The following is a 17,764-nucleotide window of genomic DNA, read 5'->3' on the forward strand; positions in this document are numbered from 1 at the left end:
AAAGTTAACGTAATATTGGTAAACTGCAGGAGTATCCAGGGCAAGGTTCCTGAATTAGTATCTCTTATTGAAGGAAATAGTGCGCATATAGTATTAGGAACGGAAAGTTGGTTAAAACCGGAAGTGAACAGTAACGAAATCCTAGACACAGAATGGAATATATACCGCAAGGATAGGATAAACGCCAATGGTGGAGGAGTATTTATAGCAGTAAAGAATTCAATAATATCCAGTGAAGTTATTAGCGAATGCGAATGTGAAATAATCTGGGTTAAGTTAAGTATCAAAGGTGGGTCAGATATGATAGTCGGATGCTTCTATAGACCACCTGCATCAGCAACCGTAGTAGTTGAGCGCCTCAGAGAGAACCTGCAGAACGTCGTGAAGAAGTTTCGTGATCATACTATTGTAATAGGGGGAGACTTCAATCTACCAGGTATAGAATGGGATAGTCACACAATCAGAACTGGAGCCAGGGACAGAGACTCTTGTGACATTATCCTGACTGCCTTGTCCGAGAATTACTTCGAGCAGATAGTTAGAGAACCAACTCGTGAAGCTAACGTTTTAGACCTCATAGCAACAAATAGACCGGAACTTTTCGACTCCGTGAATGTAGAAGAGGGTATCAGTGATCATAAGTCAGTGGTTGCATCAATGACTACAAGTGTAATAAGAAATGCCAAGAAAGGAAGGAAAATATATTTGATTAACAAGAGTGATAGGGCACAAATCGCAGAATATCTGAGTGACCACCATCAAACGTTCATTTCTGAGGAAGAGGATGTGGAACAAAAATGGAAAAAATTCAGAAACATCGTCCAGTACGCCTTAGATAAGTTCGTACCGACTAAGGTCCAAAGCGAGGGGAAAGATCCACCGTGGTATAACAATCATGTACGAAAGGTACTACGGAAACAAAGAAAGCTTCATCATAGGTTTAAGAGTAGTCGAATCATAGCTGATAAGGAAAAGCTGAACGAAGCGAAAAAGAGCGTAAAGAGAGCAATGAGAGAAGCATTCAACGAATTCGGACATAAAACATTGGCAAACAATCTAAACAAGAACCCTAAAAAGTTTTGGTCATATGTAAAATCGGTAAGCTGATCTAAATCCCCTATTCAGTCACTCGTTGACCACGATGGCACCGAAACAGAGGACGACCGAAGAAAGGCAGAAATACTGAATTCAGTGTTCCGAAACTGTTTCACTGCGGAAAATCGTAACACGGTCCCTGACTTCAGCCGTCGCACGGACGCCAAAATGGAAAATATTGAAATAAACGATATCGGAATTGAAAAACAACTGCTATCACTTAGTAGCGGAAAAGCATCCGGACCAGACGAGATACCCTTAAGATTCTACAGTGATTATGCTAAAGAACTTGCCCCCTTTCTATCAGCAATTTATCGTAGATCGCTGGAAGAACGTAAAGTACCTAGCGACTGGGAGAAAGCGCAGGTCGTTCCCATTTTCAAGAAGGGTCATAAATCAGATGCGAATAATTATAGGCCTATTTCGCTTACGTCAATCTGTTGTAGAATAATGGAACATGTTTTGTGTTCTCGTATTATGACGTTCTTAGATAATACAAATCTCCTTCATCATAACCAACATGGATTCCGCAAACAGAGAACATGTGAAACTCAGCTCGCCCTATTTGCCCAAGAAATTCACAGTGCCGTAGACACTGGCGAGCAGATTGATGCCGTATTCCTGGACTTCAGGAAGGCATTTGATACGGTTCCGCACTTACGTTTAGTGAAAAAAATACGAGCTTACGGAATAACGGACCCGGTTTGTGATTGGATTCAGGATTTCCTAGAAGAAAGAACACAACATGTCATTCATAACGGTTCAAAATCTGCAGACGTAGAGGTAATTTCGGGAGTACCGCAGGGAAGCGTGATAGGACCTTTATTGTTTACAATATACATAAATGACTTAGTTGACAACATCGGTAGCTCCGTGAGGCTATTTGCAGATGACACGGTTGTCTACAAGAAAGTAGCAACATCAGAAGACTCGTACGTACTCCAGGAGGACCTGCAGAGGATTAATGCATGGTGCGACAGCTGGCAGCTTTCCCTAAACGTAGATAAATGTAATATAATGCGCATACATAGGGGCAGAAATCCATTCCAGTACGATTATGCCATAGGTGGTAAATCATTGGAAGCGGTAACGACCGTAAAATACTTAGGAGTTACTATCCGGAGCGATCTGAAGTGGAATGATCACATAAAACAAATAGTGGGAAAAGCAGGCGCCAGGTTGAGATTCATAGGAAGAATTCTAAGAAAATATGACTCATCGACGAAAGAAGTAGCTTACAAAACGCTTGTTCGTCCGATTCTTGAGTATTGCTCATCAGTATGGGACCCTTACCAGGTTGGATTAATAGAAGAGATAGACATGATCCAGCGAAAAGCAGCGCGATTCGTCATGGGGACATTTAGTCAGCGCGAGAGCGATACGGAGATGCTGAACAAGCTCCAGTGGCGGACACTTCAAGAAAGGCGTTACGCAATACGGAGAGGTTTATTATCGAAATTACGAGAGAGCACATTCCGGGAAGAGATGGGCAACATATTACTACCGCCCACATATATCTCGCGTAATGATCACAACGAAAAGATCCGAGAAATTAGAGCAAATACGGAGACTTACAAGCAGTCGTTCTTCCCATGCACAATTCGTGAATGGAACAGGGATGGGGGGATCAGATAGTGGTACAATAAGTACCCTCCGCCACACACCGTAAGGTGGCTCGCGGAGTATAGATGTAGATGTAGATGTAGATGTAGTTCTAAGTTCTAGGGGACTGATGACCGCAGCAGTTGAGTCCCATAGTGCTCAGAACCATTTGAACCATTCTTGAGGTAACGCCGGTCAACTGCTTTTTGTGTATGAGAAATCGTTGAAAACTTACCTCATGCCAGCACGTTGTAGGTGTCGCCACTGGCGCCCACCTTGTGTGAATGCTCTGAAAAGCTAATCATTTGTATATCAGAGCATCTTCTTCCTGTCGGTTAAATTTTGCGTCTGTAGCACGTCATCTTCGTGGTGTAGCAACTTTAATGGCCAGCAGTGTAAAGAAACTAGAGATGAGACAGAGAAGCTCAGCTGTGCTGATGGGGACCACCTCATTGGTCACAAGGAGAGATTGAGAGAGAATGAAACGACTTTTTAGTGTGTAAAATGTTAGAATGCAAATTACTGGTTAATCAAATTGAGAAGTCTAGGGAAAGGAACTAGTGTGATCTAAGGATCAGTTTTTTCGTTTGGCGCTCTGAGGACTCAGCCAGTGTGAACAGAGTAAGATACGTGGAACATACCAACGCAAAATTTCTTTGTACAAGGCATTTGACCATAAATAATTTCATCCTAGACCTCACTCTCTCCTTCATCTTGGACTCCATAGCGATCTTAATGTCAGACTCCATCGAAGGCTGCTGCTTTCGTGCTGTTGCCAGAGCCGATGTACCGAGGGACTTATGCAAAATTTCTTTGTACAAGGCATTTGACCATAAATAATTTCATCCTAGAACTCACTCTCTCCTTCATCTTGGACTCCATAGCGATCTTCATGTCAGACTCCATCGAAGGCTGCTGCTTTCGTGCCGCCGCCAGAGCCGATGTACCGGGGGACTTAGAAAAAGTTCGGGCTGATCTGCACTTTGCAGCTGGTGAGGCTTCCTCGTGCTACCAATGACTGATTATGCAGCCACTTCAAGCTCCACCTGCAGTACTATGGTGACATCGAGCAGCAACCGCGAGACGATGCGTAGGGAAATTAAAGTCATTTCTTAACCGTCTCTATCTCTTCAAGGTTCAATTTGAAGACCTAAATTTTGATCCAGTGAAAAGGCTGCTTTCAACTCTGATCACAGGTGTAACATATTCTCTTGTGTAGTACTATTCGCCTTTCAGTTAATCCATGATAATCGTTGTGCACTTCACGAAAGCAATTAATACACTTGTTAGATTATTAACATCTCTTCCTCCACTTGTCGGATGTGCCAACGTCTTATTATATTAATACTGGCATTGTTTGGCAGTTGTTTTATGAATAACTGTATCAGAGTAAACCAAAGTAATTGGGACTCTCAATTCATTACTTTGGAGAATGATTAATTGACATTTGTCAACAGTATATGTCAACAAAAACAGCCAGCGATCACTAGCAACAGTATCAAAGGTTTTTCGAACGCATAGAAATATCGAAAAATGGTTCAAATGGCTCTGAGCACTATGGGACTCAACTGCTGAGGTCATTAGTCCCCTAGAACTTAGAACTAGTTAAACCTAACTAACCTAAGGACATCACAAACATCCATGCCCGAGGCAGGATTCGAACCTGCGACCGTAGCGGTCTTGCGGTTCCAGACTGCAGCGCCTTTAACCGCACGGCCACTTCGGCCGGCTAGAAATATCGAATCTACCCGGGTCCTCTGTCCATGGTATTGAGGATAGCCCATATGAAGGCAGCGAGTTGTGTTTCAGATGATCGATATTTTCTTCGGACCCATTTTGATTTCTGTGGTGATGGTTATATTGCTAGAACTTCCCGGATTCTGGTACAAATGAGTGTGAATGCTAAACGACGCTTTCTTTTTGTACGTGCTCCTGTCCTGTCACAGGGATCCTTTTTTAGCTCAATGAATCTGCTTTGCATAGTGGTCAAGAGTGACGCTAGTTTAAATTTCTCCATTAGGTGCTGAGGGCTTCATTGAGTTGAAGCTATTTGAGCTGCTTTTCAATCCCGCTACGGGTTACTATGTAGCTCAGCAGCGATACAGCTCCTGAGTGACATTATCATTCCTTGTAAATTCGTGGCAGATTAAAATGAGTCTCGAACTCGGGATCTTTGCCTTTCGCTGGCAAGTGCTCTACCAACTGAGCTACCCAAGCACGACTCACGGTCCTTCCTCACAGCTTTACTTCTGCCAGTACCTCGTCCCCTACCTTCCAAACTTTACAGAAGCTCTCCTGCGAAATTTGCAGAACTAGCACTCCTGAAAGAAAGGATATTGCGAGACATGGTTTAGCCACAGCCTGAGGGATGTTTTCAGAATGAGATTTTCACTCTGCAGCGGAGTGTGCGGTGATATGAAACTTCCTGGCAGATTAAAACTGTGTGCCGTACCGAGACTCGAACTCGGGACCTTTGCCTTTCGCGGGCAAGTGCTCTACCAACTGAGCTACCCAAGCACGACTCACGTCCCGTCCTCACAGGCAAAGGTCCCGAGCTCGAGTCTCGTTCCGGCACACAGTTTTTAATCTGCCAGGAAGTTTCATATCAGTGCACACTCAGCTGCAGAGTGAAAATCTCATTTTGGAATCATCATTGTTTGATTTCCCTTTGTGACGGAACGTTTGAGGACGGAATATGTGGCTCTCGTTTTACTTTTTTCTGTTTTGGTTCGTGTGAACACCAGTTATTGTGTCATTTTTAGTTCTGATATATGAATATATCATCTTGGAGTGTCTGGAAAATTTCAACACTAACGTTTACTGCGGTGCTTCTAACGGCTTCCAGCATTTGATCTTAGAGTAGGCAAGTACATTTCAGTTAAAATTGAATGTGTGACTATCTTTCATCGAGCTACTGTAAAACTTCTTTCACACTATTTTCGTGTTATTTCTTAGCAACTTATAATGGAAACAACTTATAGACAATTACGCATACAAGTTGTTAACGAAGTCTTGAACAATTTAAACGAGAATAATTCTTCTTTAGATCAAGACACTTAACAATGTTTCAGAACAAAAACAGTTTCGGTTGCTAAATTATGTAATGTTAATGGCTCGTTTCACCCAACTGGGGCATCATCAGGGCGAAACGCGTCATTGAGATTAAATAATTTCGCAACCGAGACTGTTTTTGTTATGAAACACTATTAAACCGGTAGCTGTAACAGCCTGCCTCGATGGGATGGGAAAATTTTTACACTTACTATGTATTTTTCTGAAAAGTAATAGTTTTGGGCGCTCTTTTGGATGTTTTTTGCTTCATGACGATGATTGTCATACCTTCACCACACTGAGTTCACCGGCTGCCTGTGGTAGTAGCAGTATTTGTGTGAATGTGAGTGAATGAATGTTTACTAGTCACAAACAGCGGCATCACAGCGAAGGAGCATAAAACACCCGCACTGATATCAGCTCTTACAATTAACGTTAGCTTACTCGTTTATTAGTTCGGGCTTTTCCGCAAATCAGGAATGGTGCAGTGGTGTAAGAGAAGCGTTTCTGTGGTTTCTTGCAAAATATTTAATATTAATTTCTATTTCAGAATATTTATTCTGGCGTCATTGGTCATACTTGAATATGGACATCATGCACACCTAATATACAACCAGGCTATAATGAAAAACAACAATCTGAATCAGCAGTTTTGAGAACAGTGGTTCTCTGAGAAACCTGCTCCAGTTCACGAAAACGGCTTGGTGTGGTGTTGAGTGTAGAATGTGAACGGAGATGTATAAGCGACAAACTTTCACGACTGGCGATGAATATGAAGTACCTGTTTCTTGTAACTGTAAGGAAAACGTTTTATCTATAACTTTGTCCAAAATTCCAGAGGGAAACTGGTACACTCTATTTTTATTTAGGTTTGTGCTTTGTCATTAATTGCCCTCTTGACACAGAATGAACTCGGAGATTGTACTAAAAATGGAAATGGGTTGCCAGTGTTCACCTATCTAGCACAGTGAACTGTGTGATTTTACATGTAGGAGGTCCTTAGAAATATCCTCGAATCACGGACTACATATGTGTCTCAGTTTAGGTCACCATTATGGAAATCTCATCAGATTTTCCATTTGCGGCAAGTAATTGTAGTTGGTTGTACTCTACAATAAGGCTTTAATTGTACAGGGACATCTCCTGAAATGCCAAATAAATGTGTACTTAATTAATAACTGTTTAAAACAATTTTTTTTCAGCATTGGTAGTTCTATCTAGTTTTCGAAAGTAATATCCGAAGATAACGAGAAGTGTTTCTTCCACAGGTGAGTGAGCTGTGTGTATATCCTCGCCCCGTTAGCGCTTGCTGCTTGGAGAAAACCACGGCCGACAGTAGCATCGGGTATGGGTCAGCTGGCGGCACTGGAGTCAAACCTTCGGGCTTCTCGGGGCCTGGTGAACGCAGTAGTGTGTCTGCTAGCGCGATGTCCGCAGAAGTCACCGCAGCAAAGCAACGCAACGTGTACCAAGGACGAAGACTGAGACGCTCCGGAAGACGACGATGGGTAGCTGCCAGTCCAGTGAGAATCCGCAATTTGAATTCGCAAAGCAAAGACGCTAGGAGCTCTATAATGACAGAAAATGAAACTGATCGAAATAAGACGCGGGATGTGACAGCAAAGACACTATTGCCACATTATTCTGCGAGTGTCACAACGCATGAGTCAGAGCGTCTCACTGGATCTTTCCTTGCACATGCAAGAGAACTCCCTCAATCTGACCGTCTTCAAGGAGACATTACGTCTTTAAAGACAGCACAAATTGAAGGTCCGACATCATATGCAGTCACTTCAGCATTCGGTGAAACTGAAGCAATTTCCGGTCAACCTCTCCCTGCACAAAGCACCACCATGTTTGAGGAAGAAACTTCACAACGCTCGCTGGAAGCAGATGGCGAGCGTTCTGAAAGTTCAAAGCGGAAACTGGTGTCATATAACGGTGATAGTTCACAAAGCAGTGACTCATACGTTAGTACTGAGCAGAGCCCTTTATTAGGTATGCATTTACAGTTTACATCAGAAAATAAAATTTTATCCTCAGACAAAAGCAGACTTTTGGCTAGTACCACGATAGCAACGAACACAAGAGATAATTCAGTACTTCATAATAACGACAAAGCAAACTCAAAGCACATGCTACCGCAGGCCACTTTGCAGCAATTACGTGGGTCACCTGATAGTGAAACACAGCAATATTTCTCCACTGACCGTGTTAACCTGGAAGAAACGACTCGAAGTGGCAGCAGCCCAACTAAGCCTCCAGCTACTACAGAGCCGTGGGGTTCAGAAGTGACACCACCACCGTCTCATGACTGGATCGATGCTGGCGACAGCGCTGAATACAAAACATCCATTGGGCCTCCATCGGGCCTTTCGCGATTGCCGAGTAAGCATCTTTGGACGGCAGATGATTTTTACCAGCGAATGGAAACGACTGGTTCGACCACAGAGTTTCCAACAGTCGAGCCGATAAATTTAGATGGCAAGTCGGACCACACGACAACGTATGGCACTCTTACCTCAAGCCAAGGGATACCACAGTCTACTCTGAAGCAGCAGCAAGGATCTCCTTACTTAGAGAAATCTAGCAGCGGTAAACGGTCAGGAGCGTCTAATGATTCCGTTAGTACAACACACATTCCACGCCCAGAAGAGAATGTGTCCTTAAGGCAGTTGGCGGATTCTAGCATTGACAGTAAAGAGACCTATGATATCGTACCGCCTTTGGGGCAGTCAGCGTCACTAAGCAGTCAATCGTGGAAGGCAGCTAACGTGTCTCACCCATTGCCACAGGAGACAAGGGAATCCGAAGCCAAGCTGTCGGTATCTATGACGAATCGTCGTGATTATACCAGCACTGCTGAGTCAAGCAATATTTTACCAAATGCCACTATTCGTCAGTTGCATGGACCTCCTGACAATGAATCAGAGTCTTCTACCTCATCTGTCACTCCAGTAAAATTGTGGAAAGAATCACAAGTTTTGGGGTCAGAAAAAATACCTGCACATAACTGGCCTTCTGTTATTACTAATAGCCGTAACAATCAAGAACCTTCTTCTAATGAACCGCCACTAGGTCTTTCGCAGTTACCAAGCACACGCCCATGGAAGTCAGTTGCTGTTCCACAGGAACTGGAGACGGTTGCTTCAGCCATCGAGCTGGCTGCGTCGGCATTGGCTACAGGAGAGGCTGCTGATTCAAACCATGCAGTACCAAAGGCCACGGTAAAGCAGTTACATGGACCTCCTGACAGCAAAATTCAGTTATATCCTCCGTCCAAAAGTGACAGTGCAGAGGACCAAATGAGAACTAATGACGGTCGAGCAGATACCTCGAAAATAGATCACTGGGGCCCAGAGAAGAGACTCCCTTCACATCGCTGGCCAGACTTCGGAGTTTCTACTGGTCATGACAGTCAGGAAGCATCTTCCATGGGACACCAGCAGGGACTTTCACGGTTACCCAGCAAACGCCTATGGAAGTCTGTTGTTGTTCCACATAAACTGGAAACGGCTTCTTCAGACACCGGAACGCCTGCGTCCACACTGGTGACTACAGAAGAGACGTCTAGCCATCCACATGTTGCCAACAGTGCTGATTCAAACCACGTAATACCAGAAACCACCGTGAAGCATGGGCCTCCTGACAGTGAAATTCTGCGGTATCCTCCGTCCAAAACTGCCAGTGCAAAGGACCGAATGAAAGCTAATGATGGTCGAGCAGATACTTCCAAAACAGATCACTGGGGTCCAGAGAAGAGACTCCCGTCTTATCGCTGGCCAAACTTTGGAGTTCCTACTGGTCGAGACAGTGAGGAAGCATCTTCCATGGGACCTCAACAGGGGTTTTCACGATTACCCAGCAAACGCCTATGGACTTTAGTTAACAATGCACAACCAATGATAAGCAAAGATTGGACCACAGAGTCTGCATCTGTCTTGACGAATGCAGGTGCTACATTGAGCCACGGCAGCGTCATTGACACTGGTGTTTCAAGCCACATGATACCAAAAACCACTGTGAAACAGCTGCGTGGGCCTCCGGACAGAGAAACTGAGTGGTATCCTCTATCGGAATTTGTTAACCCAGGGGGTCGAAGAGAAGAGAACAGCAGCCCAACCGAGTCCTCACAGCCATATGGCTGGGGTCCAGAGAAAACACTGCCATCTCATAGACGTCCAGATGGTATGACGATTGATTACGAGAGGCAGGAGACATCTATCCCACGCCCTCCACCTGGACGTCCACAAGTGCCGAGTAAGCATCCGTGGGAATCATCTGATTTTCCTGAAAGAGGGGACGCGAGAGGTTCGGTCATAAAACAACTATTAACCATCGAAAAACAAGCAGGGACGTCGATGTCTGGTAAGAATGTGCAGTATCAGTTAAAAGAGGAGCAGAACATTCCTGTCAACGCCGTAACTCCAAAGACAGAACCTAATTTGCTGCCTATTTTGAGGGTGGCACACCTCTTGTTAGAAGCCGCAAAGAAACAAGCCGACGGACCTTCTGACACGGAGTTGCAACGCTCATCTACGAACGAAACTGCTACAGCCCTGAGAGAGTCAGAGCTCTCTCGAATAACAAAACAGTTGTCTACCATCACGCAATTGCTTATTTCTGGATTGCTACTGAACGTACTCACCACTAAGCAACTGCAAGGTTGTTCCCTAGACAGCCCTCTACTGAACTCTACGTCAGAGGAGTTGCTGGGACCTACACTGACGTCACTAAACTTACCGGCTCCTGATGTTGTGACAGCAACCCCTGGTGTGGCGAGTAGTTACCCAGTCGACTCTCACTACAAAGACACCTCAGTGTGGAATACTTCTTCGGAAACGTCAACAGGCGCCTCCGACACGTTCTCCATTCGATCCTGGGTGTCACGGCCAATACCGGTTGTCCCGCTTCCAGAGGTAAGGTGTAACAAGTTAACTGATTATAGTTATGACTATTTGCTTTAAGCTGTTTGGTTGATTTGGGGGAGCGATCAAACAGCGAGGTCATCGGTCCCATCGGATTAGGGAAGGATGGGGAAGGAAGTCAGACGTACCCTTTCGAAGGAACCAACCCGGAATTTGCCTGAAGCGATTTAGGGAAATCATGGAAAACTTAAATCAGATGGCCGGACGCGGGTCTGAACCGTTGTCCTCCCGAATGCGAGTCCAGTATGCTAATCACTGCCTTACATAACTCGGTAGGTTGCAGACATATCAACATGTCCCTATTCCCGATCAGGATATTCTGTCAGTGTACGCGAAAAGTTCCAGACAGTATTCAAGCCTTTATCCCTCTCCTTTGCGAAAAGTGCGCGACTAATTACACCATCCGAAGCACGCTTTCCGGACTTCAATTTCCAGTTTAACATGAGCTTCTCCTCTCCCCTACCATACCCTGCATATGCTTCCTCTCGGTACTATGCATGCTGGGATGGAGCAAAAAATTACCATCTCGTGTGACTCAACGGCGTAGTACCAGTTTTTCAATCGGACATCACTTGGGTGACATGCCTATCCATAATCTACATTCGTAAGCCTAACGGGGAACGGGGTGTTGCAGTTTAACGTGGCGTCCGAACCAGGTGTCGTTCCTAGCGAATTTTAACTTGATTGAGAGATGAAGGCTAGTTTAAATGCGAACTGAACGGTTTCGATGGTTCGGTGGGTATTCGATACCATTTTTTCTTACGTTCCTGTCACTCGTGTTATTACTAGAACATCAGGTCCGACACTGCCGACAAAAAGACAGAAGCTCAAGGTTGAAATTTCGGTCCAACACACGGTTTTAACTTGCCACATACACTCTACAGAAAATTCATTCATAGACTTTTATATAATTTTTATAATAAATTCAAGTCAGGGGTGTTCCCTTGGAAAAGTGATCGAGTTTCTTCGCAGTCCCTTTCCATTTGATCCTGTGCTCGTTGTTTAATGATCTGGGCATTCTGGAGGCGCAGATGTCAATTTATTCCATTAATTTTGGTGTCCTGTGACCATGAATATTCAGTGGTCGGAGGTATTGCCGAAATGTACGTACATAAAGCAAGAAATAACACTACAGACACACGAAATGCATAAGAATCAGAAAAAAAGACACCTGTCTTCAGTTACTGCAAAAGTATAATTTATTCACCAACAGGTTAAAAGCGGTGACTCGTTTTTATTTTACAGGTTACTATCCCTTGCTGTAGGGGCTCTGTGATTTTTGATATATTGTCTAAACCAGCAAGGTAAAACAGAGGCCACTACTTCCACCACATCAAGTGGATTTAGTGCTCATGTACTCACACTGAGCCGTGAACACTTCCCAGTTTATCAATGGGGAATAATTGAACATGATTACTACTGTTATCGGTGCCATGCGTGCAATGGTCGTGCCAGGCGCGCGATATTGAATCTTTATCCTATCGTTAATGGCGCGAGACCTGCACGACCTTGTAGCCACCGTTATAGTTCTGCATTATTCTGTGACACTAAGGGTGATTTAATGTAATGAAAGGGAGCATGTAAGATTAACAGACTCATTTATTAAACAGTTGAGAATCGAACAATAATACAACCAAAAGGGGGTTGGGGGAAAAATGATTCGAGTTCAGCAGCCTGCCCCAACGTACGTTCATAACAAGCCACTATAGCAGGAGAAAAGGAATTTTAGTAACGATCGCCGTATTATCAAATAGAATCCCATTTAGTAAAGGAAGGGGTTGCAGGAATGCAACGACCACCACCATGAATCAGCCAAAGACCAAAAAAGATGCTACTGTGCGTGAATCGCTAGGTACCCTTCCGTACTAAAGGAATAAAACCCGCAAGACGCGAAACTATTCACAATGACCTATAACGTTGCCTCTGGGCCGCAGGGCGCGAATCTACAATGCACGTCGGCGCTCATGCTTACCGAACTTTATCTCCTGGAAGCAGCACCTCCCGTCTCCGGCACGGTCACACTAGAACTGAACTACTGCCCCTTTGTCCACTATCCACCAGCGGAAGGCGGTTGGCGCCTACTGGCGAAAATCGGGCGCGCACCTGAACTGGCCAGTCAGAGGGCCGGAATTTCACAGGGAGGCGACCTCGCGACGTTAAAATCGAGCAGAAATAGCGGTTACAAGGTTGGTAAGGCAGGTTGTGGAACTGAGAACAGCAGAAACTTTGGCCACTACTGAATGTTAAAACGACACCACGTGCTACCCTGGCGATCGGAAAAGGGATGGGAAACGGGAAGCCATCATGGCTGCTAGGAAGACTGCTGCCCTCGCCCATAAATAAAGAAAATTTCTAGCGCCAAGCTCCTCTCACAGATCAGTGTGAGACAAACTGTAAAAATCGTCAAATAAATCAGGCCACCCATAGAAATTATTAATATTGCCTGAATTACAATTTTACCGAATTCAGAATGCTGGGATTAGAAATATGAAATACGAGCACTGAATGGTAAATGAAGTGCACGTCTTTCAAGGTTTTCGGTCAGTTAATTCATGTGGTAGCAAATACATATTGCAGCAGGAAGTAAAAGAATAATAATATAAATAATAATAACACTGGATATAAACAGCATTTCTATTTCTGAATAGAAAATTTATATTAAAAATATTCGTACACTAAAAGAGACGAAGGTTATCCAAGTTACCCAAGAGTCGCTGTGGTATTTTCTGTTATTGCATTCACAATATCCGTTGCTAGTGAAGTTTATTTCAATGGGTAAAAAAGAAACTGCGCTTGTGTAAGTAATATTATGTTCGTACCTTGTGTGCCAAGTTTTTATAAACTTGTACTACTTTCAGAAAGTTCACTTTAGCAACGCAAAAAATGTTAGAAATTAATACGCAAATGGCGAATGTAAATAAATTAAACACAGTTTCAAACTTTCTCCGTAATAAACTGAAAAAGTAAACGCAGTTTGCAGTTTGTGAAAAAATTGAAAAGAGTCGCAGAACATCAATAATAGTCCTACGTCTTTTGTGCTTATTATCGTTTCAATGGAAACTGCAAGGAACTTCATGTACTGCTATTATGTAAATACTGCAGGCAATATAGAATCACACTGACGATTAATCTACTTCAAGGGGCAGCACATTCATAAATTGATATCAGTACGTAAAAATATAAATGGTTTCTGAGAGTATTCACTTCCTGGAGGCTCGTTGTACGTTGAGAAATAACTGTGATCTGACTACTTTTTTAACACCCTAAATGTTGTGGATAAAATCTTTTGTGTTTTAGATACCAAGATCAAGGAGACGTCATATACTCTGATTCATATGAATCATTGAGCATTCCGGAGGGTCGTTAAAGTTAGCAAAATGAATCACCTGTAGGTTCCAAAATCCTACCAGCATCCCATCTAGCACAATGGCTATGCGTAGGGAGTTACAAAGGGTGGGGTGCAACGATCGAGCAGCTCACATCAGCCATACGATTCTGTAGTTATAGAGGTGGTGTAAACAGCTTCGCCGCTGGAGAGTAGATTACTGTAAACGAAAGTCATAAGTTACGCTACACCCCGTGGCAGTCCCATGGAACGGTTTGGGTCCGATGAAAGCCTGATGAGCGTTGCCCGCCATCGTCTGTAACACCAACAGTAACGTACGGAGGAGGCGGCATTGCGGCATGGGAGTTATCCGTCGTTAGAGTGAAGTCCCGTTATTGCGCTTCAGTTGATTTTAAGTGGAGGAGAGAATGAAGACGTTTTACAGCAGTGTGCACTCTCCGCTGCAGGGTGAAAGGTACGTTCCGCAATATACACAAGCAATAGACCTGAGTCACGACCGTCGCAGTAGGTGGTAAAAACAAGGAAGAAAAATTTGCGTTTGAGATCTCTTTAACGACGGAGTCTTAATTTGCAGAGTATACTTTGTGTGTGGAGAAAAAGGAGGAGTAGATCATGTACGTTTCGAAGGAACTAACACCCGCATTTATCTTAAACGTTTTGGCAAATAGTGGAAAACATTAAAGATGAAAACAAAGCTGGTTTTGGGTAAAATCTGCAAGGATTTTGTATTATAACTGTTTTTTGGCCAATAGTGGAAAACATTAAAGATGAAAACAGAGCTGGTTTTGAGTAAAATCTACCCGGATTTGTATTATAACTCCGCTTTTTGGCCGAATTACGTTTTCTAGAAGTACTCTCAGGTGTGGAGAAAGAACACTTCTTTACAATCACAGAGGAGAGCAATGCCATCAGCGAATCTTACGAGTATCACTGATGGCCTTTGAGCCGAGATGTTAAACCAATTAGAACCTTTGTTTCATTCCGTCTTTACTTCTTCGATGAACACGTTGAAACGTAGAGACGAAACAATTCATCTCTGTTCCACACATTTTACAAGTCGAGCACTTCGTTCCTGATCTTCCAGTCTAATTTACTCAATCTTGATTGTTCTACATTGTGTTTATTAGGCGTCTTTCCTTACAGCATACCATTTTCTCAGAATTTCGAACGTCTTGCACCAGTTTACATCTTCGAATGCTTTTTATAGGTCAATAAATTCTATGAACGTCTCGATTTTTTAAGGTGTTAGTTCCATTATCAAGCACAACGTCAGTATGACCTCTCTGGTGCCTTTACGTCTCCGAAAGCAAATCTGATCATGCAACAGCACTTCCATTTTCTTTTCCATTCTTCAGTATATTATTCTTGTCATGAATTTCAGTGTCTGGAGGGAAAGGGGAGGGGCGACCAATCTAGTGACTGCCCGCCAGGAGTTCCTGACCTGCGACAGCCTCTTCATCCGAGCGTAACACTTGCAACCTACGTCCTCAAGTATATACTGGATGTGTTCCAATCTCTGACATACTCTACAATTTTTGCCCTCTACAGTTCGCTCTAGTGCCATAGAGGTTCATTCCCGATGTCTTAACACAATTATTAACTTGTCCCTCTTTCTTGCGGGCGTTTTCTGTATGCTTCTTTCTTCACCGATTATGTGAAGAGCTCCTCATTACTTACCAGTCCACCTAATTTTCAGCATTCCTCTGTAGCATCACATCTTATGCGCTTCGATTCTCTCCTGTTTAGCTTTTCCCACTGTACATTCTCAGCAACTTCTTCCTCGAATTAAAGCCTAAGTTTGATGCAGTAGACTTCTTTTGGCAATGAATGACCATTTTGCCTGTTCTGGTATACTTTTTATGTCCTCCTTGCTTCATCCGTCGTTGGTGATTTTGCTTCCAAGGCAGCAGAATTCCTTATCTTCACCTACTAATTAGGATGATAAGTTTATCGCTACTCTCATTTATCTTGTTTCTCAGTACTTTCGAATCTTTTCGCTTTAGTGTCTATTCATATTCTGTACTCATCAGACCATTCCATTCGACAGCCTGTATCCTCCGCCTTCCTAATCGTCCTACTGGACTACGATATAAGTAACCGTGACGGCGTATGCCTGGTGAAATTTTACAGTGAACAAGGCTGTCGTTACCGAAGGAAAATGACGCCAGTTAGTTGACAGAAAGTGTACAACAGACCCTTTTAAAGGAATAATCTATTATAAATCTAATCTAAACACTGATGATAATTTTCGCTAGTGAACCACACAAGGGGAGGGGCGGGGGGGAAGGGGTGTACCACGTAATATTTTCTACTACAATTACTGATAATACAAAAAATTACTGATTAGCTAGAAAGGGGATAATTAAACGGTCGCCAGCCCACTAGGGCAATGAATCTCCAGAATATTAAGAAAGATAATGGCCAACGGACTTGCCGCAGTGGTAACACCAGTTCCCGACAGATCAGCGAAGTTAAGCGCTGTCGGGCTGGGCACTTGGATGGGTGACCATACGGTCTGCCGAACGCTGTTAGCAAGCGGGGTGGACTTAGCTGCGGCGAGGCAAACTGAGGAGCTACTTGATTGAGAAGTAGCTGCTGCGGTCTTGTAAACTGACATACGGCTGGGAGAGTGAGGTGCTGACCATATATCCCTCCATATCCGCATCCAGTGACAGCTGTAGCTGAGGATGACATGGCGGTCGGTCAGTACTCTTGGGCCTTCCAAGGGCTATTGAGACGGAGTTTACTTTAAGAAAGGTAATGGCAAAGAAATTTAAGTAAATAATCACTGGCGCGGGATCAGAAGGTTATTACGCTTTTCCACAAGACTTTGGGAGAAAATAAACGAATCAGAAAGCACTTAGTTTGCAGTCACTTTTTCTGAAATACTAAATTTTAAAAGTGAAGTTAAATGAAGTTATTGGTTAAACTAATGGCTGGCTGTAAATAAAACTTTGTTATGTGAAAAAATGACTTTCAATAACCTCGGTGTAACGTAACGAAAAATTTAGAAAAAGGCAAGTAATTTGCTTTTGATTGTTGAAAGATTGAATTTATTTCAAGCAAATTAGAAACTGAATTTACTTTTAATATAACAACAATAAAATACACACCAAGCCAGAAGAAGTTACTCGCTAAGCTAATTAGAGGATAAATGGAAAAGCGCACTCTTCATTTGTGCTGTATCTTTAGTTATTAGTTATGCCAGCGTCATTTTACGTTACTTTCAGTGAATAAAGTAAATACTCAGAACTGAAAATTATTTAAGCCTCTGTTATGGAACACAAGAATGAACAGTTACTAAGACAGAAAATTTAGACTGAATCTGGTCATTAGCAAACAAACAAAACTGCCAGCAAATAGTAATCATGTTTCACATTTTTACGACACTCGATGATAGTGTGGAAAGAAAAGGGACTCTGTTTGGTAATGCTATCTGAGGACAATGACAAAACAGGTGCTCTACAAGTTTTAGCTATTGCAGGTTATTATTCAAGTTAGTTCAAATGGTTCAAATGGATCTAAGCAGTATGGGACTTAACATCTGAGGTCATCAGTCCCCTAGACTTAGAACTACTTAAACCTAACTAACATAAGGACAGCACACACATCAACGCCCGAGGCAGGATTCGAACCTGCGACCATAGCAGCAGCGCGGTTCCAGACTGAAGAGCCTACAACCGCTCGCCCACAGCGGCCGGTATTTTAGTTAGTCATACTTTGTGAAAGAAATGCCAGTGGG

At 43.3% G+C, this 17,764-nt stretch overlaps 1 protein-coding gene across 1 annotated transcript in view; it reads left to right on the forward strand.

Annotated features, from left to right (window-relative positions):
- Positions 1-7,175: 7,175 nt before the first annotated feature.
- Positions 7,176-17,764, forward strand: part of LOC124545766 (mucin-5AC-like) — a 50,614-nt gene continuing 40,025 nt past the window's right edge. The window contains exon 1 of the mRNA XM_047124711.1: positions 7,176-10,667. Coding sequence (XP_046980667.1) covers positions 7,176-10,667 — 3,492 coding nt within the window. The remainder of the gene's footprint in view (positions 10,668-17,764) is intronic.

This window comes from Schistocerca americana, chromosome 8 (genome assembly GCF_021461395.2).
Source record: "Schistocerca americana isolate TAMUIC-IGC-003095 chromosome 8, iqSchAmer2.1, whole genome shotgun sequence".
Lineage (NCBI taxonomy): Eukaryota > Metazoa > Arthropoda > Insecta > Orthoptera > Acrididae > Schistocerca > Schistocerca americana.